Below are 27926 nucleotides of genomic sequence, written 5' to 3' on the forward strand. Positions count from 1 at the left end.
TTATTCCCCAACCCTTTTGGGAAATAATAACCACACACTTGTCTCCCCTACAACAAACACGTCATTATATCTAACCAGTGCATTGAAGAGATGAAACAAAAACGACGACTAAGATTAAATAGATGTGTGTACGGTTAGAAAACTAGAGTATTTACAACATTTCTCTTCGATTTTTAGTTTTCAATTTTCAGATTTCTTTGGAAGGATTGAATAAAGGAAATTTAATTGGTAATTGTTCTCAGTTTTCAACAGTTAACTAGTATTTATTAGAAACTATATTTCCGCTGATTGGACTTTGTGGTGCCTTGTTTATTGATTTTCCCATCATGTTTTGATGTTCCAAATGTTAGCATGTTTCTAGAGGATTCTCAAGATTAGGACGTGGCACTAATTCTCCCATTTTTTGAGCGGATTGATTGAAATTGATAAGTTTCCTTAATAATTAATCTATATTCTACTTCAAGGGTTACATGTTCTAATTCGATCCTAATTCGATCCTAATTCTCAAGATTAGGCTGTTACATCCAAACGACTTACTCTGAGCCAAAACAAACGTTTCCTGGCCGCCAGGTAAAGAAGAAGAATCTTCTTCAAAAAGAACTCATGACTTCCAAGTCTTCAATTGATCGAGACATCAATTCACCACCCACTCATCGATCGACTCATACTTTTTTTTTAATTTATGCTTTGCATGAGTCGTGTCTATAAAAGAAGTTAACTTCTCGACTCTTAATTATACGAGAGCCAAAAAACAATATTTCCTATAACTAGAAACACACTGCCATGGAAATGGAATCTTGGTTGTCCAAGTTTACCTGTTTCCATTGTCTTCTTTTGCTATTACTCAATGCTACTCACTGTTTTTCATTTGTGCAGACTCAGACACGAACACTTTGCTACGCTGATGAGCACTCCTTCTTGTTACAATTCAAGGAAAGCTTTATGATAGACAAGTCAGCTTCTTCATCTCCTTTTGCTTATCCGAAGGTTGCATCTTGGGCTCGAGAAGCAGATCAGAATCAAAGTAATTGTTGTTCGTGGGATGGTGTTAAGTGCCATGCGGCGTCTGGCCGTGTCATTGGCCTTGACCTCAAGAGCAGCTGTCTCTATGGTTCTATCAATTCCAACAGCACCCTCTTCCGACTTGTTCACTTGCAGATGCTTGACCTCTCAGATAATTACTTCAATTCCTCTGAAATACCATCGAGATTAGGCCATGACCTTTCAAGTCTATCCTATCTCAACCTTTCACTATCTGCATTTTCCGGCCAAATTCCATCTGAAATTTCAAAGCTATCCAAACTATCTACCCTTGATCTGTCTCACAATAATGGTTTGGAGCTTAGGAAGTCCAACATGAGAATCCTAGTCCAAAACTTGACCAACATAAAACAACTTCATCTTAGTGATGTGGGCATGTACTCCACTGTGCCTAATATCTTGGTCAATGCATCTTCTCTCACATCTCTCAATCTAAGCTACTGTGGGTTGTATGGGGAATTCCCAGTAGGCATTTTCCACCTACCAAACCTAGAGCAGCTTATATTGCATTCGAACATAAACCTAAATGGTTATTTTCCTAATTTTAACAGGAGCAATTCCCTCAAAATGCTGGTTGTTTCAGGGACAAATTTCTCTGGTGAACTTCCTAGTTCTATCGATAACCTTCATTCCTTAAATTACTTTGATATCTCATACTGTGTTTTTGATTCCCATGTTCCATCTTCATTCAGAAACCTTACCCAGCTCAGCTTCCTTGGGATGCATTCATTTTATAACGTGTCCGTAGGCCCATTCTTAGTTCCTGATTCCTTGTCTTGTTTTGAAAAATTAACCAAGCTCAACTACTTGGATCTTTCGGATATTAACTTACAGGGGAATTTCCCACATTTTGTGGCTAACCTGACCCAACTTGCGTTCCTAGATTTGTCTAACAATTCATTAACTGGTGAAATCCCTAAGTCGCTTTTCCACCTCAGAAATCTTGAACGTCTTGACCTTTTCGGTAATGATTTGAGTGGATTAGTTGAGTTTGATGAGTTTTCCAACCTCAAAAAGTTGAAGTTACTTGGTTTATCGAATAACAGGTTATCCATGCGTTTCAAATCTGGTTCAAGTGCTACTCTTCCAAAGTTCGAACTTCTAAAGTTGGGTGGATGCAACTTGACAGAGTTTCCAAAATTTTTGGAAAATCAAAACGAATTGAGAGTCCTAAGCCTTTCTAGTAACAACATTCATGGCCAAATACCAAAATGGCTCTGGAATGCAACTAGAGAAACTTTGGTCAATCTCCACCTCCGTTCTAACTTCTTAACAGGCTTTGAGGAGAATCCAGTCACTCTTCCATGGAAAAATCTACAACTGTTTAATCTTCGTAATAATCGGTTACAAGGGTCATTGCCAATTCCACCACAATCTATCATGGTTTACAAGGTCAACAACAATAATTATAGTGGAGAAGTTTCACCATTGTTCTGCAACTTGAATTATCTTCAAGTTCTTGATTTGGCCAACAACAACCTGAGTGGTATGCTTCCACAGTGTTTGGGGAAGTCCAGTAGCTTGGAAATACTGCATTTGATGTTTAATTCTTTCCACGGCCATATTCCTCCATTTTGTGCTAACAAAAATAGTTTGAAATTTGTTGGGTTGGGTTACAATCGGTTACAAGGGATGCTACCAAGATCAATGGCCGATTGCATTCAGTTAGAGTTTCTTCACATTGGCAACAATCAGATCAGTGACATCTTCCCTTCTTGGTTAGGGGTACTTCCAGTATTGATGTCACGCCCCAATCCCGACATACGTCCAGAATTGACACGTGGCGTCAACAAAAATCCGTATCTATCATATCCCACCTCCGGGATATGGCCAAGCACAACTCAGTAATCGAATCACATAGTTATTTTCGTATGCTTTATGGCTGCATCTAACCTCCCTGTTAGACTGCCTACGTACCCTAGACAGGGATTAAGCCATTCGTAGTTCGTCATGCACAATAATTGACATATAACACAGTCCGATTAAGTCGAAAGGTATAACATTTCTCAATCAGTCAATAGAACTTGACAAGCATGAAAATACTAGACTCAGGGTTACATAACAACCCATCTGAAAATCATGATTTCCCCTCCAACAATATATAGGCCATTATGTCACAACATGATACCGCAATTCACAACATATATCATTTCAAAGAATCAACGATGTATAATACCATTCTCTAGCCACATTTATCAACAAGTCTAGTCATAACAATAACCATGGTATCCAACATAACAATCCCACATGACGATTAACATATCCCACTTCAACCCTCACATAAATTCCTCACGTTTCCCACATAAATTCACGTTTCATAGCGAGTAACATATTTAAGAATTAACAAAGAACATATTAATCTCTAGAAACATTAATCAACTAAAATACTCATGATAACTCCACTCATATCCAACGTCATTCCACAATCACATCAATCAATAATGTCAACCATCACATCATCAATAACACATACAAAAAGTCGAAACGCAAGGCTAGAGCAACACAATTCAATTGAAGACTACATCTTTGGAAAAAGGGGATTTTGGACCGCACAACGGACCAAGGCTCCAAAGGGGATTCCGGACCATCACTCAACGGAATCCAAACAGAACTCAGTTCCAATCCACCCAACCGAATTGAACGGAAGTCCAAGAAACATAACAACGGCTCGAAGGAACAAGACATGATTCAAGTTACCCAATTCACGAAACTCAACGAAACAAAGCAATATTTGAGTAAAATCCACATCACAATGGGTCATCGGTCATTTACTAGCCTTACATCTCCCAAGCAATTCAATATGCATTACAATCATGTGTCATAACCATTTCCAATACCCAAGTTACATCACATTTCACTTCATCATACTAATCACTATACTTCCAACATTATATTTCAATACATAGCTTGTAACATATCAAGGAATCACGAAGTACAATATTAACATTTAATTACGTTAATCAATCAATGAGATACATATCATTTCACGAATTTAATTAAAGAACTCTTCATAATTCCCAATTTGGGTTAAGAATAATAACATGATAATTCTAATTTATTTTCACAATATCTATTGTGGGTAATTCCCATCTACTCGAATTTAGGATTCTAAATCACCTTACGGAATGAACAAGAGCAAGGATTCCGGACCACTCAACGGAATCCAACAACATTGGGTTCCGGACCACTCAACGGAACCCAAACCAAGATACGATTCCGGACCGTCACTCAACGGAATCGCGGAGTGGAGTAGGAAGGATTTCGGACCATCACTCAACGGAATCCAAACCAGGATACGATTTCGGACCATCACTCAACGAAATCGCAGAGTAGAATGTGTAACACCCATCGATAAAACAAGACATGGATCAAGTTACTCAAGGTACAAAGACTCAATGAAACGAGAATGAATAATGACACGAGGGTTGAAACATGTTTCGAAGCAACAAACCCCATAACAATGGGAAAAAAGTCCACTACTAGCTCTCGCATTTCATCACATCAATCCAATCATACAATACAAACCATATTTCCAATCCACAAGTCAAATCATACTTACTGAAAATAGATCACTGGCCACAAATAAAATAACACTTCAATAGAATTCACATTTAATTAACATAGGTCTATGGCGTATGTATATATATAATTCACATTTCAATATGCAATTCGAATCACTTTTCCACAATATTACCCATCCATAATCAAACCACATTTAATAAAAATAGATCGATGGCCAATTATAAAAGAAATCACATTTTAATAGCTTAGTTTGGTTAGTAATGTGTGCTACTTGTATTTATACTCTTGATTGTACTTTTGTGTTCCGATTAGGCTCTTCAAAGGAACAAAATTAATATTATCTAAAGAAAGTACACTGATTATGGAATCTACCACTCAAATAATATCACTCAATTAGTAGTAAAGAAGATTAGAAAGGAAACTGGAAAAGAAAATAGATGTGGCAAAAAAAAGTACTCTACTTCTCCACAAAATCTGCAGAAAACAGCACTATTAGACCAAGTTTAGGCTCCCCTTGGGACATTCCAAACTAAACCAAATCATGTGATATTATATGGGTTTTGAAGCTTGTGTTCTGTACTTTAAAAGCATACAAAGTTTGTAGAAAACGGAGCTCTAAATTGGAAGTTATGCCAAAAGGAAAAACGGAGTCTTGAAACTGGAAACCCAATTTTCTGCTGCTGTTTGGCAGCCCGCGACCCAAACTTAAAGAAGGTTTTGATCAACCAAAACTCAACGAAATTGAGTGAAACCAATTGGGTTACGATCATGAGCATATATACTTTCAACACCCTAAAAATTTTCTCCAAAGGAGCACATGAAGGCCTAGAAATTAAGAGCCAAAGAAGGCTACTCGAAACTTGAGTTTTCTTTGCAAAGAAATCAATTTTCTGCAACTTACGTAACAACCCACTTCCAATTCATATCACACATCCCAAAATACTTCCCGGTAGTCCAGAAGTCATGTACACAACATCCAAAACTAACATGACTCAAAATTAACAAGAAATTGACCTTTGAACCAAACCCTTGATCAAGAAATTTGATCTACACACCCAACAATTGAATCTTTGGAAACCAAGCTAGACATAGGTTCACATGGTCACTAGAAGGTATTTAAAACCTAGACAACGCTCGGGAACGATCCCACGCACTGCCACACGCGGTGGAAGCCAAGATGGAGGGTTTACAAACCCCGAATTTCAACCTTAACTAGAGGAGCTCAAATTTACGTGGTAGCTAGAGCTCAACAAGGGAAACACTTTTCACAACTAGGCCGGCGATAAATTCTAACCGGAAACAGTCCAATTTCACCGGAGAAAACCGGATTTCTAGGTGTTCTAAACACCCAACTCTAAAATGAATACGAAAGCACAAACTAAGCATACCCACTTGAAGATTATGAAGAGTAGATGAAGTTTCATACCTCACTCGAAGGAAATCGTTGCCGGAATCACCGGAAAGATGATAAATCCACCGGTAAGGTCGTGGACTTTGCGACCTCGAACTGCACGGATGGAAAAAGAAATGGGAAAATATAAAATCACAGAGATGTAAAGCTCGTCAAGAGCTTTCCAGGGACACCAAGATCATCCAAAACGGAGCTCGGATGAAAAAGATACAAGCGGGTCAAGTTTGGTGGTTTTATGGGTCAAATTTCCCCCTAAAACGGTTTTGTGCAGTTTTCCCCCCTCCCATTTTCTGAAATCCCCCCAATTTATAGCATTTTGGTAATATAACCAAAATGCCACCAACTTCAAACGACTCTAACTTCTCCGTTCAGACTCGGAAATAAGATCTGTTTGCGCCTACGCGCTCATGGAATCGAACTCTACCTAACCAATTCAAGAGTTGACCGAAAAGGTCGAGAAAATTAGAAATGACTAAAGTACCTCTCACTTCGTTTTCTTAAATTTGGAGAAATAAAGAACTAGTTCCAATCAAATCTTCGAAATACGTCAAGAATAAAATAAAATAATAATTTTGGGGACAGGATACCACAATTGAGGTGTCTCATTTTGGGGTCGAATGCATTTCATGGGATAATTGGGAAGCCTCCAACTGATCATGAGTTCCCAAACTTATGCATCATTGATTTATCCAACAATCTATTTTCAGGTATGTTGCCTTCTAAGTACATGGAGAACTGGAATTTCATGAAATATGTTGTCACGAACAAGGGAAGCCGGTACTTTACAGTCTCATTGAACGCCAGCGCAAATAAATATGGATGTTACCTTCATTTTTCATACGAGATGATAATTCTTGTAAAAGGTGTTGAGTTGGCATATGATCAGACCCCCTATGATCTGAGACTCATAGATTTCTCAAGTAATAGATTTGAAGGAGAGATTCCAGCAAGTATCATTGGGAGTCTAGGAGCACTTCTTGTGCTAAACCTCTCCAACAACACTCTCTCTGGTCAAATCCCCTCATCTCTAGGGAACTTGACTGCTCTTGAATCGTTGGAGCTCTCTCAAAACAAGCTCTCAGGAATGATCCCTGGTTGTTTGGCACAACTTACTTTCCTTGAGTACTTCGACGTGTCGTATAACCATCTTTGGGGGCCTATACCACTTGGCCAACAATTTGGTACATTCCTAGAAGATTCATACCAAGGAAACTCAGGTCTATGTGGAGAGCTTTTGTCCAAGAAATGCGAGGCTTCTGAGAGCTCGAGGCGACTGCCACGATCAAGCTTTGAAGAGGATGAAGAGGCTGGGTTTCCATTTGAGTTTGACTGGTATGTAGTCTTGCCGGGAGTTATTAGCGGACTAATAGTGGGAGTGATTGTTGGAAACACATTGGCAGACAAGAAGCATGAATGGTTTGTGGAGACATTCAGCAGGAGGAGAAAGCCAACAACCGCAAGGGCGACGAGGGGACACCGAACTTAGCTTGATGTGTCTACCGGCTAGAGAAATGTTTGGGCCTTCAAGGCCAATGTCATGTTTTTTATGATTTCTGGTGCTTCAGCATATGTTGTTATGTTATATTACAATAATGGGGTTCTATAAGTTTGCTTTGTATAATATTTCTACTTGATCAAATTCAGTGTTATCAACTAGGTAGTTGGAATTACGTTTCCTGTTTCCATTTGCTTCTAGGTCAAAACTAGCAAAAGCGTCGTGCTCTGCTGTGGGTTTTAAATTCGTAGTTTATAGAAAATATGAATCATTTCCCTAATAAAGAGAGAGTTTGAATAACAAGTACATAATAAGCAATTGATACTCAAAAGCTACCAACACCTTAACTGCATTCATAAACACATATATCACTATACACATAATAGATACTTCTGAAAATTCCATAAATTCACAAATCAACCCATTCATTTCTAAAATAACCCTTTAAGTTACATTACATTTTAGTTACTTTGCATTCAAAGCATAAGTGCAATCCAAATGGGAGATTTCTAAGTTACAGTTATATACATTTCCAAAAGTTTCCCACATTGATTAGTCGTTCATTCTGCACCTGCATTTTACTAATTCTACATTAAGAGTTCTATATACAACTCAGAAAAGCAGATTTTAACAACTACAAGGACGGACAGTAACACCACATGACGGTGTTATGATAAAAAATGATAAACAACATACTAAACAGAAGTGATGTTTTAAGTCTGGAATGAATGCATACCTGAAGAGCTGATTTCAAATTGGCGATCCCTTTCCCAACCTGGTAACATTTATCAATTGGAATCAATAAAATGTCAATTTATTGGAGGTGCTTTTCATTTTGTGATTTAGTTTTATTCCAAGATTTGTTAACCCAATTGCCATTTTACATTTAAGTTAAGTTTATTCCAGGGTTTTTCATTTATGCCTCTGTTACTTTAAAGCTTCATGTTTCTTTAAACTTCGTGTTTTACAAGAATCTAGGGCACAGATGAAACCGTGCCAAACTTGGCATTTGGTCATTCAAACAATTGAATGAAAGAAGAAAATTATGGCAAAAGTGGTTGTTAATGAATCTGGATTCATATGGTTGTTGATTTGAAATTGCTTTTCACTGTGAGCAGGGTGCAAGTGGTTAATTAGTTAATTGTTTTCACTCAAGTTCTGCTGATTGTTCAAATGAGTTTTAATCACCTAAATCATGTTCTGTTTTTAAATAGGGAGGTTACTGGGATCTGTTTTCATAAGTCCCTTTATCTCTCGATGTGAAGCCCACAAACCAATTAGTGACGGTTGAAAGCCTCAAACATTGCGGGCGCGAAATGGAGGTACAGTGGCGGTCAACAACCGCCTCCATTGTCGATGACGGTATGTTGAATTTCTCGAATTTCCCTTATTTGGGTTTCCTCTATCCTTTTTGCGTTTGATTGGGAGTTTATAAATTAGGGTTCTTGGGGATTTTAAGGTTTTCTGACTCCTTTTTTTTTTTTTTTCAGAAATTGCGTTGTATTTCTCAGATCGGAGCTGTTACGAGTGGAGGCAAGCTAGAGCTGGTATAGATTACGAATATTAGTTTGATTGGTAAGGAGGTCATCCTAATTTAAAAAAAAAAAACAGCCATCTTTCAATTCAATAGTAAAGGCCCTCATTCAAATATGAGTTTTGCATAGCACTGTAAATAGTGTGTGTAGTTGCAGAATTCCTATTTTGATTGGTAGCTTTGTTGTTTTTTGTTAAATTGATTTGAATTTATAACGAATTTACTTATTTTTTAGTACAATTATTTGCTTTCTGGTATTTTGAATCTTTGGATGGAGTTAGTCAAGAGAGGATTGTAATTTTTCAAATTTAGGCTCGACAAATGATTGAAATTTTGAAACTTTAAGCAATTGAAGGCGTTTGATTTGAGTTTCCACATTTCATTCACTATGTAGTATATGTGACTGATTATGTTTTTGGTTAAGGATTGGGGATTTTGGGTGATTAGGTTTTAGTTTCTAGCTTTTGGGTTTTTGGGTATATTTTGTGAGAGAGAGAGAGAGATTGGAGATCCAATCGCAGCGACGAATTGAAGAAGGTGAAGATATAGTGATGAACGGAGACGAACAGATCCTCTCCTTAGACATCGATCCTTCTAGAATGTAAAACCCTTACTTTTCACTTCAGCAGAAACCCCCAAATGATATTATAGTTCTTTTGATTAATTTTGAAGTTCAAGTTCTCCTTTTTTTTACTTGAATATTTTTTTTGTGATAGGTTGAGAATATGAAAGCTCTGGTGGAGGTGGAGGTTTTCAATTCATGAAAAGAAACCATATCTACGAGAAGGCCATGCTGTGTTGAAACTCTAAATTTCACTCTTTAGGCCCTCTTTGACTTGAATTCATAGCCAGTGTGACTGCTTTTGCAAATTGAATTCAATTTTTAGCTTGGCAGAAGGCGTTTAAATTGGTGCAACTTTCCACTTCTTGGTTCTCTAATCCTAGGGTTTTGGTTTTGGTTTTTTTTTTTTTTTTTTCTTTTCTCCTCTCTCTTCCTCTTAGTACTTTGATTTGGGGCGACAATGATGTACCCTGATCCACAACAGCACAAACAACAGCACCCGCAACATCAGCAACAACACCCTCAACATCAGCAGCACCACCCTCAACATCACCACCGGCCCCAATGATGCGTCAGCCGTCAGTATGGCCCCTGTGTATCACAACCCGCCTGTGCTCGCTCCTCCTCTTCCTCCTAATGATGGTTTGTACCAAATTATGCCTTTGTCTTTGCTATTTTGTTCTGGTTCTTTCCTGTTTCGGTTGGAAATTAATGGAGAATAAAAGACACAATTTGAATTGTGGGGAAGTACCTAAACAAGAATTTGGTTGCATTATACTTATTTTGTTGACTGGGATTTTCAACTTTAAAGTGCATTAAACCGTTAGAACTGGTTTTGGATCTTGAGGTTATTGAGATTTGCAATTTAAAAGGGTGGGCCAGTGAGGCCAAGGGTGTAAATGATATTTGCAAATAGTGGTTTAATTTTGTTAAGAAGTTTAGTGCAGAATTTAATGAATTTTCCCTTTTTTTATAATGAGTGACAAATGGTTTGTTTGTTGCAGCTCATGCTGACAGTTTTCTTGGATAAAAGATGAGAAAGCTTGCACAGAGGAGAGCAGTTGATTATACTAGCACTTTCGTGCGATATATGCAGGTAAAGTATTCATTTTTTTTAATACTTTTGTTCTTCTCTCTTTGACTTTCTTACCGTCATCATTTCGGCAAGCAGTCATCCTTTAATTTGACTGGCACATGTAATTTTGGGTGTGCATTTATTTGTTCATTTTTCTATGTTATATGAACCCATATATTTTAAAAGTTGTCATGCGATATGGTCTTATCTCTTCTTAAGGAAGGGACCATCATTTTAACATCTGTTCCGGGCCAGTAAACAGTCCAACAGACCTCCCTGGAACGATCCAACCACAACCCCTACAAAGTGCAGATCAGAACAGCAAACACCACACTAAAATTAAAAATAAACTCCAGTCCAGATATTAAACTCACAAAAGAAAACTATGTTATGTCCTTTGGATATGTCTGTTTCATTTTAGGTGTAAATAACCTTTTTAAGGATTCAGGTTGTCATTGTCTCTTAAACTTGCAAATTTATATTAGTGATCAAGTATCCTAAAATCATTTATTAGTGTTCAGTTACTGGTATGATTTTTCTTTTTTGTCAAAATGGTGAGTTTCTCAATACAGTTTTAATTTTTTTTGCAAATAATGTTTGTAAAAAGTGTGTTTTTATTTAGTTCATTGCAGATTCTTATTCTTTTATTTCGTTCCCCATTCATGCTTTTAAAGATAAGAAGTGCAACGCTCTCTCAGATGTTAGTTTTGGGAGGCAAAGTTTTGAGCTTTCTACATTAAATGTACTATTTTTCGGACGAAATTTGGTGTTTTAAGATGTAATGAACAAATTGTTGCTGGTTGGGTTTTGTGTTGTTGCGAATTTACTTGAGATCCTCACTTGATATCCCATTTATGCTTCCTATGCTTCCTTCTGCATAAGGACCAACCCTGGACATCCATTACTCATACACTTCCTCTACTTTATAGCAGGCTGTGCTACCGAATTTGAGTTAATTTCTGGTAACTTTTTTTTAATTGTTGAATTGGCTTCTAATTATACATTTTTGCCTTTTTTATTTACTGAGAAATTGATGAAATTAGAATGGAAAGTTATTTATTTGGTCAAAATAGTTGAAAATTCACATTGCTTATAGCAATTTTATTGGTTGAGGTAGAATTTGGTACTTTTCCATGGGGTGCAAAATTTGTACTATAATATTAACTGGATATGCTCTTACTTTGATCTACCTGTTTAATGGGCAATAATCTAACTATCTGCTGAGTTGAAATTAGTCAAATAGGTTCTTTATTGACTGGGTTTAATAGGTTTTTGGTGGCATTTTTTATGAAGGTAATTTTCTGGTGGGTTTTGTGTTTACTGTAGTGACTTTTGGGTGATTATGTTAGTGGCGTTTGTATTTGGGTTTGGGCTTGATGGGGTTTTTTCTTGATGATTGGTTATTATTGGTTATGAACTTACTTTCTTGGATTTTTTTATATTTTGTTAATTAAATGTGATGTTTTTTTTCTTGGTGAAGAATTAAATGGGATTTTTTATAATGTACCACTAAGATGGGTGCTTTGTTTTTGGATGGTGAGAAATGGGGAGGAAAGGAAGCTGTTTTCATTGTTGTGTTCTTTGAAATTAGAAGAGATAAAGATGCAAAAGGAGCCACATGAACGTATGAGAAGAATAAGAAAATGCAGTTGAGTTTTTTTTTTCCAACTCATTCAGTTTCCAATATTTTATTACTTCCCGTTTGGTGAAATTCATTCCAATCATATGTTTCACCACCACCACGTTCTTTTCTTTTACTTTTCCATTGGTTGTGTCATGTTTGTTTATTTTTTATCAATCAATCTGTTTGGTGCAATTCAAATATTTAACTACTGTTGCTTTCCCTTTTGACGCAGGAGTGTTGATGGTAGGAATATTTTCTACAGTACATAGTTTCCTTCAATTTTGTTAATTCGTTTCTTCTATTTTCTTTCCATTTTATGAACAAATACATATCTATTGTATATCCTACACACACCATAATGATTGCGAGATAGTTTAATCTTTCTCAATTTCATTTCTTATGATCACTCCAATCATAGTGTTTGATATGGTGTTGAAAAGTCTTCAATTTCCTTCTACTTATGTACAACTTTCGTTTATTTTAGATGCACAAGAAATATAAAGGAATAAATTGGAAAGTCAATGTTTTCTCTTTCTCTTTTGATTGCTTTTGGCACCAGGAGCATATCTATTTTTCTACTACTTTGGAATTGGATTTTTGAAGGATCATTCTTATGCAAATATTTTCTTTTCTCTTTGATTCTTATACAGGGAAAAATGATTGGATTCTTTATATATCGTTGCGTCCCTTTGTGAATTGTGTTTTGCATATATTAAGTTGTCTTCTCCCCAATTTTAAATATTTGGAAGTGACCCAAGAAGGGTTAAGATTTCTCTAAGCTTCCTATGTAATAGTGTCCTGAATGCATATGTACGTTTGTTAAATTAGGGCAGTGAGTTCTGCAACATCCTGGAGCTGCATATATTGTCACACTTTTAAAAGTTATATTTCTCAGATATATTGGGAATTTAATTAGTTTTATGTCATTTTCGTAGGGCAATTTAGTAGAGATTTTGCACATAAAAGAAGATGCGTGAATCAATACAATTAACCTAATAGTGTTTTGGTTCAACGTAAAGACTACTGCTAGGGCACTCAAGTCATTTTCTTAATTTATGTGCATATATATATTATACGTAACCAGCACATGTTTTCAAAGGATGTTAGTTAGTGTTCATGCTTTGCTGATATTTTATTCTGTTCTGTTCATTTTGATTTTATTTTTCAGTTGCGGTTATAGGATTGTTCTCTTTTTTTTTTTTTTTTTTTTTTTTTCCCCCTCTGTACAGCTTTTCTAAAATTCAACTGTTCTCAATTTGGTTATTTGAACCGAGGTCAGTTAGGCTGCCTTTGGAAGGTCTCACTGCTTTTAAAGTTGAATGTAATGCAATGTATGTGAGTGCATACAGTGTGCAGTGTGCCAACTCACTTGTGCAATGTGTTTATATGCCAGCTCACTTGAATGTATATAAAAATAAAATTAAAAACTGTTTTATCTTATTGACCTTATTCATTCATGTATCCCTTTGTTCATAATTGTGTTGAATTTATTCAACATAAATGTGTTTTATTCATCCGATTACACCTGAAACAACCGGTTCTTGCAGCAACGCGCGGGCATATTTTCTCGTATTAACTATTGTGGAATTGCTTTAACCCTATTTTGTTGGGAAAATATTTTTTGTAACCTTGAGTTATGTTATCTTAATTTAATTTTAAAAATATTTTAACATAAAAAAATTTAAATTTTGACAAAAAATTTAAAACCGAACAAATCACACCAATCAACCACTTAACCAACCAAAACTTCAATATAGATGATAATTCATAACATAAACTAAAAATTTAAACACTAATTGAAAATATAAATGATAGTTCATATAAGCTAAAAGTAGTCGCTTTGTCCACGTGATGGAATTGGAAAATAATTTTTTAAAGTTGATCGTCTTAAAATTTTTATTTTATTATTTTGATGTTGAAATTAAATTTCATTCGTTGGATCTTTATTCTATATCGTGGATTTGAAGAATTAAAAAATATGGACCACTAGATCAAAATAAAAAAAATAAAAAAAAAGAAAAGGAATTTTAATCTAAAATTTTACCGCGCATGCACCCTAATCCCACCAGAAGGTTTTTGGCAACCTTAGTGGGGAAGTTTCCTTTCCAAAAGTACCTTTAAAAGTTACCACAGTCAGGTTCAATCTACTTTTGATTAGCTTTACAAATTTGTGAGATTAAGTAGTTCATCAGAATTTCTCCAATTAACTCACACAACCTGGGTTTTAAACCAACCTAAGCACAGATTCAAACCATTAAGCAAAAAACAGCAAGCAATGCAAACCATTAAGCACATATGCAATTTATATATGTAATACCTAATTGCACATATTATGAATGTCCATTGTGTGGTTTAGTTCAAATCCTCTAACCTCATACACAACCCATAAGAGCCATTCGGAAACCAAAACAAACCCCCCTTGCAATTTAGCTCACTAACCCAATTGAATCAAAACAAATTCAATCAGGAAGCAGAAAGTTAAGAACAGCCCAAAAACCAAAAGAAACCCACTTGTAGTTTTAACTCACTAATCCATTGAATCAAAACAAATTCAGTTAGAGAAAAACTAGAGTCCAAAATCATATATATATATATATATATATATATATATATATATATATATATATTATCTAAATGTAAACCAATTCTTAGCTAATTAACTGAGTATACCAAAGAATCAAATTAAACACAAATTCTTAAAAGTTTGGCATCCCAATAATCAAATAAGGAAAAACAACAATGTGTGTACTGCGTGTGTGAGCGTATGTGTTGCATAAGTGTGAGTGTATATTGTATTGCCGAGGAAAAACAACAATATCTTCCAAGCGATGAAAAAAGGTATAAGCGTGTGAGTATATGTTGTACGTGTTGTGTGTGTATAAGTGCATGACAGTGTTTGTGTCACACTGCATGTGTATGTATATAAAATGTGTAAGTGTAGGTAAGTGTGTGTACACTGTGTGGACAAGTGTATGTGATGTGTGTGAGTGTATATTGTATGCGTATGCAGTGTGCGTGTGCATATCAAAAAAGGTAAGTGTATGCAGCGTGTATAAAAAGTTACAGTAGGGTAAGGCATATACCAAAATCATTATTGAAGTTAAGAATGATTTCCTAAAGAGATGCAAAATTACAGTAGGGTAAGGCTATACCAAATCACTTAGTCGGAATATACATAAACTCTACTCCTCATAAAAAGAGAGAAAAAAAGTATATATAAAGAATGAGGAACACAAACCTATCCAAACAATAAAGATTCCGTAATAAGTAAGAGCTTGCAAAACACCAAAAACTAATAGTTAGAAAAATAAAACATATATCAGGAAGATGAGACGAATTTGTAAGTCGAAAACTCCACCTATAACAGCTATACTAAAGCATAAACATTCATGAAAACTCATAATCTATAGCTAAAAAGCACAAAGTATTTTTGCGGAAATATAAAGATCCCTTTTGTGCCCCAAACCCCCATCTGTCCTCTCTTCGCCTCCCTCCATCTTTACGTATGATTATTTTTTATTTTTTATTTTTTTCCTGATGTTGGAATTTTGATCTATGGAGTTTAAGGCTCTGAAATATAGTATGATTTCAGAGCATCTGTATCGCTCAAGTATTTTTCGAATTTTTGCTGACCACAATTACAATTTTGAATTTGAAGCTCTATGAAATAAATAGAGTTTGTAAACGCAAAAGATTTGAAACCGACTTCTCACCTTTTTAATCAGCTGAGGTAGGCATGGGTTTCAAATCTCAGTCACTCTCTGCAAGCATGGCCTTCTTTCTCAATTTCCGGCCTTCCTGTCTCTGCGCGCGCTCTCTCTCCCCCCTTCTGTGTCCTTCCCTCCGGCAAGTGTTTGGGTTGATAATTAATCTTGGGCTTAAATCAAAGGAAGCCTAGTTGTGCAAAGCATTTGTTTTGGGCTAGTGACTGCTATGGTGAAGGCAGTGGCCCAAAATATTAAAATGATGGTGCAGGGCAGCTAATAGGCAGCAACCCTACACATAGGCTGACCGAAGGTAAGGGGCAGTAAGGCCTTAGCAGAAAGGCACCTTTTGAATGGTAAAATTGGTAAATAATGGAAGATTTAAGGTGATTCACCCCTTGCCCAAGACAATCACACGGGATTGAAATTGTGCTAGAAAGGAAAAAACTTGAACACTTGGATTAAGAAGTCCATAAAAACAACAAGAAAAGCAAGACAAAATGACACTTTAACTCTCTGAACAAAACAACAAGACTTCCCAAAATGCTCTATTATTTCCTGTCATTTCCCTTACATTCTTTCTGCAACAAAGCTATCCTTTGTAATTTTTAGAAGCTTTGCTACATGTTCTTGTGCAGTATCGATTCTCTTTGTAAACATTCAGTACCATTTTCCTTAAAGAAAGTTTTTACATTGTAAACAAAAGAAGAAGTGCTCAACAAGGCAACAAACCTTGCCCGACAAGGTTGAAACCTTGCATGAGCCTCTTTTATTTACATTTTTGTGTAGTAGATCTGGCTTTTATGTGTTTTCTATAATTTTCAATGCTTATTTCAGGGCTTTACATTCTTAATGGTGTTGAACTAAATGCTTTTACTTACCTTGTCGTTGATTAAAGTTGGTTTCAAGAAAGTAGACAATCTTAATGAACAAAATATTCCTATAAATTGGTATATGATACATGATAAAAAAGTCCTTGTTTACAAGGCATATAAAAGAACTTTTTACAGACTTAACTTATCTGTAAACAATCATTTGGAATTAAGAAGCCTAAGTAAATTGTGGCGCAAGTAATCAACTTATCTGACCACAATACAATTTCCAATCTAAAGCTCTATGAAATAAATGGAGTTTGTAAACATAACCCTAAAGAACAAAGATTTGAAAATGACTTCTCACATTTTTAATTAGCCGAGGTAGGCATGGGTTTCAAATCTCAATCACTCTCTGCAAGCATGGCATTCTTTCTCAATTTCCGGCCTGCTTGTCTCTGCGCGCTCTCTCTCTATCTCTCTCTCTCTATCTCTCTCTCTCTCTCTCTCTCTCTCTCTCTTTCTCTCTCTCTCTCCGTCTCCTTCTCTCTGGCAAGTGTTTAGGATGATAATTAATCTTGGGCTTAATTCAAAGAAAGCCCAGTTGTGCAATGCATCGGTTTTGGGCCAGTGACTGCTTTGGTGAAGGCGGCGGCCCACATAATATTAAAATGATGGTGCAGGGCAGTTAAGACTCCGAATCCTAGACGGATCCTCTTTGTGAGGATTCCGAAGATCCGTTAATTATATTCGTTTATCGTACATTGTGCAGTTAGAAATTATTTTAAATATTTTTATTTAAAATTAAATACAAACAGTACCTTATAAATACTGACCACACGATATACGATGAAGGAATAAGATTCATGGAACTCCAGAATCTTCATCAAAAGAATCTGAAGAGGATCCTGTAGGGGCAGCTAATATAGGCAGCAACCCTACACTTAGGCTGACAAGAGGTATGGGGCGGTAAGGCCTTAGCAAAAAGGCACATTTTCAATGGCAAAATTGGTAAATAACGAAGGATCTAAGGTGGAGACTTGACGTCGTGTTTCATTTTGCCGTGGGATGGTTTTTTCCCTCCCTTTCTTCACAGTGAACTTCAATGCATTATGCATGGGTATTTTTTTTTTAGTATAATGATATCTTACGTTAAGGAAATAAAGAATTCGGCTAAGCCACATAATGAATAACCTAATTTGATATTAAATTTATTGTCTACGAGATTCGAATATAAAATATCTCATTTAAACAGAGTAATCACTCATTTTAGTGATGTAATTACATCGCTCACAATATTTAATTTACCTATTATCTAACATAGAGGGTGTTATTACCACTATAAGACTTTGGGATTTACTATTTTCACTTGCATTTAGTCAAATATCTTAATAGATAGTGTGTTTGGTTTCCATCTATGAATTCTAGATTCAAAACTCCCATCTCTCAAATTATTATAATAGTTTTGAGGCCTTTCCTCTTACTAATAATTTATTTTTGTTTTTTACTATTTACACTTGATAATTATCTGTTCTTACCTAGCAGAACTCAAAGTTTCCATTTTACCCTTTTAAAGAATAAAGATATATATATAAAAAAATAATAAATAAATAAATAAAAACTTAAAACAGTAGTCGGAGCTCTCACTGGAGTCGGCGGCTCCCAACTACCTCCTTTCCCCTCCTCTTCCATCTCCGTTCTAGTCCAACGCGTGGACCCACTTTTACGGCTTAAAGTCTTGAACCAAATTACACACCTTTCACTATCGCCGCAAGCATTCTCGTCAAGGGATTAGTGTGAAACCATATGTTTGCTACTAATTAATTAAGGCTTATAGTCTTGAACCAAATTATACGCCTTTGATTATCACCACAAAGAGCTGCCAAAGACCATTTCTGTAAATTTGAAGTTGGATGATAAATTAAAGGGAGTTAAGATAGATGAAAGTATAGTGGTAGTCATTTTCACTTGTAAGTGAGATCTTATGTTCGATTCTCACCAAATAACCAAATGCGAATTTGAACTACATTATTGCTAGCAAATTATGAGGCTTAGCCTATCCTCTTCCTTTAGTATAGATAATATCGATTGTTAAAAAAAAAATTGGATGAAGGTGAGTCTGGTACATCTTTGTAGTTCGAAGGGAGTGATGCACAGACAAATTTGTTTCAAAACTTAGTAATGCCCTTGTGTATTTCTAATCCTCGCACCCTTACATCCTACTGTTACATATCAATTTTGAACGTATCTTGAGATTGGAGCGTGAGAAAAAGTGTATGTGCAAATGAAGAACAATGAATGACGTTGTCGAGGAAAAAACAAAACAATACCAGGTACAGAAAACAAGTTAAATCACGAAGATTCCATGACTTTTTTTTTTTTTTTTTTTTTGATGATTAAATTGTTTTTCGCTCCCGTGTAATAAAAGTACCTTTAAACTTTTGAGGTTGGAAAGCTGATCAAATTCAACCAATCCTCTCAACTTATTAAGGGAAAGGTCCATATCAGTTAATTGGGTCAAATACCTTGTAACCCAAGATAGGATTTAACCAGTTATTTCATTAGAACACAAGTCGGGAGAGGCTACTGTTGGAGTTGATAGAACCGTAGAGACAACTGCTACCGAGTTCAGGGCCAATGACATGGCCAGACTCTTCATTGCACTCAACATCATCCCACGAACAACAGCTACTTTGATGAATGATAAAATTTACAAAAATGACAACTTTGTTCGCTCAAATTATTGTAATAATTTCGAACTTTCCTCTTACGTTAATAATAATAAAAAAGAATTTAAAAAAAAAATAACTATTTGCACTTAATAATTATCTATTCTTACCTAACAAATTTCAAAGTTTCCATTTTAAAGTTGTTAAAAAAAATAAAAAATAAATTTAAACGGTAGTTGGAGCTCTCACCGGAGTCGGTTCCTTTCCCCGCCTCTTCCATACCATCTCCCTTCTGACTCTACGCTGAACTCATGTTCCACTAATACTTTTCCATTGATTCATATTGCTAAAATGCTAATCTATCTACCTTTGGCAAAGTCTTGAACCAAATTACACGTCCTTGACTATCACCACAAATACTAATCCCTTGAGAGTGTTTGTCCTACTAATTAATTAAGTCTTATAGTCTTGAATCATATTTTCGCTCAACTTGATTAACGATGAAATTTTGAAAAATGACAACTTTTTTCGTCATCGTGGTGAAGTTTCTGAGTCTGTACAAAGGAAAAATAATTGAGTACGTAGCATCGAGTAACAGCAAAATTAAACAATATACAAAAAGTAAACTTCGACCACTGCCACTGCATTACCATGGCAATTTTGTTTTATGTTTAAAGGGATGTCTATGGCTCTCACATAAGAGAAATGCTAAGGGGAAAGTCTATGGCTCTCCATGAACTGCCTGTCACCTAATGTTTTTGGCAAAATGTTTTATAATGTTGGCACGTGAATTGACATTAAACTATAAGGTGGCAGAGAGTCCATTAAAAGTCCCACTTTTGAGGGAGTCTCCTTAGCATTTCCCTCCCATAATTGTGGAGAATCAACGTCATTCATGTTAGTCGAACGTGAAATATTTTACAAGTTAAGAATGATTTTCAAAGTAAGAAAGGCAATCTATCGATCTGCGCCCCTTGGAAGGGATGTATAAACCATTTGGATCTTATTAACCACTCCAACCAATTAGGCGATCTATATTGAACAAAAATTGGTGAAAGTATATTTGATTTCCCCTCCTCTTCCATCTTCCTTCTAGTCGTATGCATAATGCATGGAACCTCTTCCATTAATTTCCTTGGTGTTTATCAAGCTGAACTCATGTTCCACTCATCTTTTTCATGAGTTCATATTGCTAAAATGCTACTCCATCTACCTTTGTTTTCTCCCACTTTTTGTTGACAATATCCAAAGGTTGTTAGAGTTGTTACCAAAATTAGTTAGTTAAATAGCTTAGGCTGCAAGTTAGTCATGATGGCTATATAAACTGTATTCTCATAGTTGTAAAGATTAATTCAGTATCAATGTAATCAATTACTTTCTCTCTCTCTCTCTCTCTCTTATTTTCTTTCTGCATTTCTGTGCTTCTCTACACTACTGTTAATATGGTATCAGAGCTCTTTCTTCATTGAAGGCCGATTGCCGAAGAAGGTTGTGTTTCTTGATTTCTGTGATTGTAAGAAGTTGATTGCTGGATGGTCTGCTTCAATCTCAAACTGGGCAATCCCAGTTGAGATTGAGGGGGGATGTTGACAATATCCAAAGGTTGTTAGAGTTGTTACCAAAATTAGTTAGTTAAATAGCTTAGGCTACAAGTTAGTCATGATGGCTATATAAACTGTATTCTCATAGTTGCAAAGATTAATTCAGTATCAATGTAATCAATTACTTTCTTTCTCTCTCTCTTATTTTCTTTCTGCTTTCTGTGCTTCTCTACACTACTGTTAATACTTTTCAGGCTTAAAGTCTTTGTTGGAACCAAATTACACGCCTTTGACTGTCACCACAAACATTGTCCTCAATAACATAAACAATTATTTACACCAGTTTTAAGGCTTGAACTAAATTACACGCCTTTGACTATCATCACAAACATTCTCGTCAAGGGACAAGTGTTTGTCCCACTATTGATTAAGACTTATAGTCTTGAACCATATTTTTGCTCAACTCGATGAATGATGAACTTTGAAAAATAATAACTTTTTTCGTCATCGTGGCAAAGTGTCTATATCTATACAAAGAAAAAACAGTTGAGTAGCATTGAGAAATAGCAAAATTAAATAAGCTTATTTTTAACTATGTTCCTTGAAACTTCATTTTGATCTCATTTTATCCCTTGTAACTAAAAAATTACAACTTTACTCTCTAAAACTTAAAATTCGTTCCACTTTGACTTGTGGACTCTTTCTTCTTCTTGAAATTTATAGGATGCCTCCTAAGACATATGTGGGACCCAACACCCAATAAGTCTATGCCACATAACAATCAGACAATATCACTACTAGAAAATATAATTTTGCCGACAAATTATAAACCGACAAAGCAAAATTTTGTCGGCACAAGAGTCCTTTCTCGACGAAAATTTTAATTTGTCGGCTAAATACTCACGATAGAATCAATTTATAACACCAATCTTAGCCGAGAAAATTGGAACGTTAGCCGACGATCATTTTGTAGGCGTAAATTTGATGCCCTGACAAATTTTGTTTTGACGGGTAAACTTTGGCGGGAACTTTTCCCGTTATATTGAAATATTAGCCGATGATGTGAGGCAACAAAGTATTTCATCGGCAAATTGATTAAAGAGGCAATAAAGTATGTCATCGGCAAGGTAATAATAACTCTACGTGAGAGGTTTTCACCAGTGCACCTTTCCATTTTTTTCCGAGGAACGCAATCAAAGCTCTTGGCGACTATTTATGCTCTCATTCTGTCTTTCTTGTTTCTCTATACGGACGGAAGCATATATAGATAAAGAGATATCTAGCATTTCATATTTCTGGATTGTAGTTTTATGCCATCAATAATCTATATTGACAATTTGATTTCATAATATGTGAGTGTTTGGAAAAATAAAAAATTCCTTATAGTATTAGTCTTGCAACTTAACCCAATCTCTTTATGTTCGCTTCCATATACATTCCATGCAAACTAACTAATATTCTCATGCGAAAAGTATGTTGTAAAACTGTAAATCTAGATCAAGTAGTGAAAAAGTTCTTCTTATCAATTCTGACTCCAAACTACTTTCTAGCAACAGATAACTTGGTTTAGGTTATGATCAATTATTAGTCAATTACAATTGTAAATTTGAATATGGTTGTATGTAATCATCCATTATAAAAACATAACATATAATTATAAGAACAAACTTATAAATTTGCCAAGGCAATCCAAACCTACATCCCCCAATTGCATGATCTCCCTCCCATTTCTTCCTAATCCTATTTTGCCGCCACATGATCTCCCTCCCATAATCGGTTCACATCCCCCAATTGTCGGTTCACATCATGATCTCCCTCCCAGTTGCATGCTAATCCTATTTTGTCGCCTCATGATCTCCCTCCCAATTGCATGCTAATCCCGACTTCCCTCCCATATTATTCTCTCGCGCCATCCGATTTCAGTTTGATAAGGATTCTTATTTATGAAAAAACTTAGCGGGGTCTTTACCGCTCAAAAATAATTTTAACGATTTCTATCGTAGGTTTATATATTAGATGATTTTCATGGATTTGAACGGTTTAGATTATGAAATTCGTGCGCCTAATAAACAAACATCCATACACTACTAGTCTATTACAAAATATTAAATGTGTAAAGATATAATAGATTCACTAACAATTAAGAGTTTATTCATACTTTCATTAAGTATAATATAAGATTTTGTGGTATCCACTAGTGTAAATATTTTAAATTGAAGATCGAGTTCATTCATTGCACTCGTATAGGGTCAATGAGTGTAGCTGTAAAAAATCATCAAAATCGGAGTTAAAATAACCGTTAAATCGTGATTTTTCATTGATAACCGTCGAAAAATTTTGCCCCATTACTTGATCTCTGAATGTTTGTTTTTTGCAATTTTTGGCGTATGTGATCTCGAAGTATATACAAACATGTTTGACGGTTGGATCGTTGAAACTAGTTTCGTAGAATGCGTATCCCATCAAAATAATAGATTCACTAACACTAAAGAGTTTATTCATACTTTCATTAAGTATAACATACGATTTGTGGTATTCACTAGTGTAAATATTTTAAATCGAAGATCGAGTTCATTCATTGTACTCGTATAGGGTCAAGGAGCGTAGCTGTAAAAAATCATCAAAATCGGAGTTAAAATAACCATTAAATCGTGATTTTTCATTGATAACCGTCGAAAAGTTTTGTCCCATTACTTGATCGCTGAATGTTTGTTTTTTGCAATTTTTGGCATATGAGATCTCGAAGTATATACAAACATGTTTAACGGTTGGATCATTGAAACTAGTTTCGTAGAATGCATATCCCATCAAAATAATAGATTCACTAACACTTAAGAGTTTATTCATACTTTCATTAAGTATAACATAAGATTTTGTGGTATCCACTAGTGTAAATATTTTAAATTGAAGATCGAGTTCATTCATTGTACTCGTATAGGGTCAAGGAGCGTAGCTGTAAAAAATCATCAAAATCGGAGTTAAAACAACCGTTAAATCGTGATTTTTCATTAATAACCGTCGAAAAATTTTGCCCTATTACTTGATCTCTGAATGTTTGTTTTTTGCAATTTTTGGCGTATGTGATCTCAAAGTATATACAAACATGTTTGACGGTTGGATCGTTGAAACTAGTTTCGTAGAATGCGTATCCCATCAAAATAATAGATTCACTAACACTGAAGAGTTTATTCATACTTTCATTAAGTATAACATAAGATTTTGTGGTATCCACTAGTGTAAATATTTTAAATTGAAGATCGAGTTCATTCATTGTACTCGTATAGGGTCAATGAGCGTAGCTGTAAAAAATCATCAAAATCGGAGTTAAAATAACCGTTAAATCGTGATTTTTCAATGATAACCGTCGAAAAATTTTGCCCTATTACTTGATCTCTGAATGTTTGTTTTTTTCAATTTTTGGCGTATGTGATCTCGAAGTATATACAAACATGTTTGACGGTTGGATCGTTGAAACTAGTTTCGTAGAATGCGTATCCCATCAAAATAATAGATTCACTAACACTGAAGAGTTTATTCATACTTTCATTAAGTATAACATACGATTTGTGGTATTCACTAGTGTAAATATTTTAAATCGAAGATCGAGTTCATTCATTGTACTCGTATAGGGTCAAGGAGCGTAGCTGTAAAAATCATCAAAATCGGAGTTAAAATAACCGTTAAATCGTGATTTTTCATTGATAACCGTCGAAAAGTTTTGTCCCATTACTTGATCTCTGAATGTTTGTTTTTTTCAATTTTTGGCATATGTGATCTCGAAGTATATACAAACATGTTTGACGGTTGGATCGTTGAAACTAGTTTCGTAGAATGCGTATCCCATCAAAATAATAGATTCACTAACACTGAAGAGTTTATTCATACTTTCATTAAGTATAACATACGATTTGTGGTATTCACTAGTGTAAATATTTTAAATCGAAGACCGAGTTCATTCATTGTACTCGTATAGGGTCAAGGAGCGTAGCTGTAAAAATCATCAAAATCGGAGTTAAAATAACCGTTAAATCGTGATTTTTCATTGATAACCGTCGAAAAGTTTTGCCCCATTACTTGATCTCTGAATGTTTGTTTTTTGCAATTTTTGGCATATGTGATCTCGAAGTATATACAAACATGTTTGACGGTTGGATCGTTGAAACTAGTTTCGTAGAATGCGTATCCCATCAAAATAATAGATTCACTAACACTAAAGAGTTTATTCATACTTTCATTAAGTATAACATACGATTTGTGGTATTCACTAGTGTAAATATTTTAAATCGAAGATCGAGTTCATTCATTGTACTCGTATAGGGTCAAGGAGCGTAGCTGTAAAAAATCATCAAAATCGGAGTTAAAATAACCGTTAAATTGTGATTTTTCATTGATAACCGTCGAAAAGTTTTGTCCCATTACTTGATCGCTGAATGGTTTTTTTTTTTTTTTTTTTCTTTTTTTTCGATTTTTTGGTGATGCGATCTCGATGGATATACAAACAAGTTTGACGGCTGGATCATTCAAATTAGTTTCGTAGAATTTGTATCCTATCAAGTTCAATGGTGTGTGTGTATATATATATATTTATTATGTAGATTTAAATTTATTTATTTTGTACGTATAACACTTACGAAATTTAATGGTATGTATGATATGAATGATTTGTAAAGATAATTGTTAGGGTCAAAGCACATAACTACTAAAGATTATACATAACAAAAAAAAATTGAATAAGAACCGTCTATTAAAATTAGAAATCAGTACAAGACAAAATTTAATTGCATGAATTGCTAGCCAGTGCTATTTGAATGCAGCATGTCACTCACAATTCTAAACTTTAAGAAAACAGTATTTAACAAATTAAAAGGAGGCGCGGAGTTGAAAAAAAAAATTAAGAATTTAGTCCTTGAAGCAGTTAACTCTCTCCGTCCCACCCTTCTCCCTCTTCCTCTCCCGCTCCACCTTCATCTCCTTCTCCACCTCCATCTCCGTCGCTGCAAATAGACAGACCGACAGCATCCTTCCGGTGGAAATCGAAACCATCGTCAAAGTCAAAGCCTAAAAAGGTTTTTCCCTCCTAATTGTTATCTTCAATTTACGTTTCTGATGGATAAACCCATCAGTTTTCTGTGTAATTCTCTTAGGGTTTTCAATTTTCTTTTTCGATTCTTTTGCAAGTATATTGTGGGTTCTTCCCCTTCTAATTCTCATCTGCAATTGTTTTACCTTCCATTCAATTTTTTTACTGGGTTCTTTTGCGAGTGTATTGTGGGTTCTTTTGCGAGTATATATTGTGGGTTCTTCCCCTTCTAATTCTCATCTGCAATTGTTTTACCTTCCATTCAATTTTTTTACTGGGTTCTTTTGCGAGTATATTGTGGGTTCTTCCCCTTCTAATTCTCTCTAAATTTGTTCAATTTTCCTATACAGAGGGCGGTTACAAGGCTGGGCTTATATACTGAAGAATCTGATTATATTCTAGGCTAGCTGCTTTCTTTGGTAAGGTATGTTGTTACACTGTCACCCTCAGCCTATCTTATTCATTGTTTGATTGCTGGTCCTAATGAATGTTGCATGTAAAATTAAATTTGTAAACAGGGAGTAGATACTTTATATGCCATGGACAGGGAATGGATACGAAATCCGAATCGATTTGTATAATATTGGTAAAAACAATGTCCCTTGACTTTAATTCCAGATTTCCAATGTAATTATTCGATATTGTGGTTTACGTTTGACATATTTGTTTTTCCTTTCTATAACACTTGCAGGTTGTCTATGGCTAAGTGGAATTCTGAGCTAGATAGCTTACAACTGATATCAGCACGGCATGGAGACCAGTGTGAGGATCATTCATGCCAGGTAATTTTGATATTTGAGGATTAACTTGATTAGTAGATGTCTATATCTTCTTGTTTACACTGATAAAGATTATAAACAGTGATGAATTAGGGTGCTTTAGTATCGTTTATTTATGTTTCCAGGTGCATATGCTTATGTTCTAGAGTTATAACCTACTTAGCTAGGTTGGTAGTGTTATGTTTATATACATTATAGACCTTTCAAGGATTTATATCATCTACTTATCATGTTGCCTTGTTTACAGAGTGTGAGAATCATGTTGCCTTGCTGTTATGTTTATCTTGTTGTTTACAGTGATGAATTACGTATAAGTAGTTGATGCTAACTTGATTATTACCTGGTATCTATTAAACATGTAATTTTTCTAGGTTGTGATGCTGCATGGTGTTGGTAAGTTAACTTGATTAGTAGATATCTTTATCTTGCTGTTTACACATTTATGGTTTCATAAGTTATTTGTTTAGAAATACCACTCTAGTGTGGCCTTGCATTTCCTTAGTGTCAATGATATTTAGCACCCTTAAAGTTTGCTAATCAAGTTTTTTTAATTTGTTTTTCTTCTACAGTTGTTTGATACTGGAATGTTTCATGATGATCCTAATCGTTTCCCATTTTCATGATGCTGAATATCAACGTGATGAGGACTATAGTGAGAATGGTGATACTTAAGGATATTTTATCTATATTATAGTAATGTCGAAATGAAAATATAGATTTTTTTGTATTTTGTAACTAAACCGAATTGTGAACCTTACATTATTTTAAATTACATGAATTTTGTGTTGTTCCTACATTAATTCTTCATTCACGCCCCTTCTCGATCTCTTAAGCTTGCTTGTTTGTGATGGTTAAAAATATTATTAAAAACAAATGTGAATAAAAATTAGAAAATATTGGACTTGACATGTTTTGTCGGCACAAAAACAATTAGCCGACAAATGTTTTTGTTCACAAAAGATTCAACCAACTAATTATTTTGTCTACACAAGTAATTTGAGCCAACAAACCAGTTTGTTGGCATAGGACTACGTAGCCGAAAAACCATTTTGTCGCGACAAGATTACTTAGCCGACA

General features: G+C 35.1%; 2 protein-coding genes and 1 long non-coding RNA gene across 11 annotated transcripts in view; all 3 read left to right on the top strand.

Moving 5' to 3' along the window:
• The first annotated feature begins 317 nt into the window (after nucleotides 1–317).
• LOC137741096 (receptor-like protein 7) lies at nucleotides 318–7611 on the top strand. Its single transcript, XM_088699442.1, has 2 exons — nucleotides 318–2783; nucleotides 6572–7611. Exons 1-2 carry the CDS (start codon nucleotides 784–786, stop codon nucleotides 7458–7460), a joined length of 2889 nt encoding a protein of 962 aa, XP_088555568.1. The 5' UTR covers nucleotides 318–783; the 3' UTR covers nucleotides 7461–7611.
• Nucleotides 7612–8272: 661 nt separating this feature from the next.
• LOC137726735 (receptor-like protein 6) overlaps nucleotides 8273–27926 on the top strand; it is a 33234-nt gene continuing 13580 nt past the window's right edge. Inside the window, exons 1-6 of one of the 9 annotated variants that reach the window (XR_015966861.1) lie at nucleotides 8282–8831; nucleotides 8960–9016; nucleotides 10006–10207; nucleotides 10570–10661; nucleotides 12232–12288; nucleotides 12497–13484. Coding sequence is in view for 1 of the 9 variants with exons in the window: in XM_088700414.1 (XP_088556540.1) it covers nucleotides 10599–10661 (63 nt within the window). In the remaining 8 variants the exon portion in view is untranslated. Of the gene's footprint in view, nucleotides 8832–8959; nucleotides 9605–9719; nucleotides 9977–10005; nucleotides 10208–10569; nucleotides 13485–27926 lie in introns of those variants that run through there. The other 8 variants (XR_015966857.1, XR_015966858.1, XR_015966860.1 and 5 more) reach the window with 8 other exon arrangements.
• On the top strand, nucleotides 25822–27643 carry LOC137736665 (uncharacterized). Its single transcript, XR_015966317.1, has 5 exons — nucleotides 25822–26056; nucleotides 26421–26494; nucleotides 26589–26656; nucleotides 26762–26852; nucleotides 27419–27643. It is a non-coding gene; the product is annotated as an uncharacterized LOC137736665 (long non-coding RNA).

The sequence above is a fragment of the Pyrus communis genome, chromosome 9 (assembly GCF_041283825.1).
Source record: "Pyrus communis isolate YQ-2024b chromosome 9, ASM4128382v1, whole genome shotgun sequence".
In the NCBI taxonomy this organism is placed as follows: domain Eukaryota; kingdom Viridiplantae; phylum Streptophyta; class Magnoliopsida; order Rosales; family Rosaceae; genus Pyrus; species Pyrus communis.

Excerpts from the sequence above, each read along its gene's own strand:
- LOC137741096 (XM_088699442.1), top strand. The coding sequence starts at position 784 with ATGGAAATGGAATCTTGGTTGTCCAAGTTTACCTGTTTCCATTGTCTT. Across the intron at positions 2,784-6,571 it reads GGGGTACTTCCAGTATTGAT|GTGTCTCATTTTGGGGTCGA; the intron begins GTCACGCCCCAA and ends ACCACAATTGAG.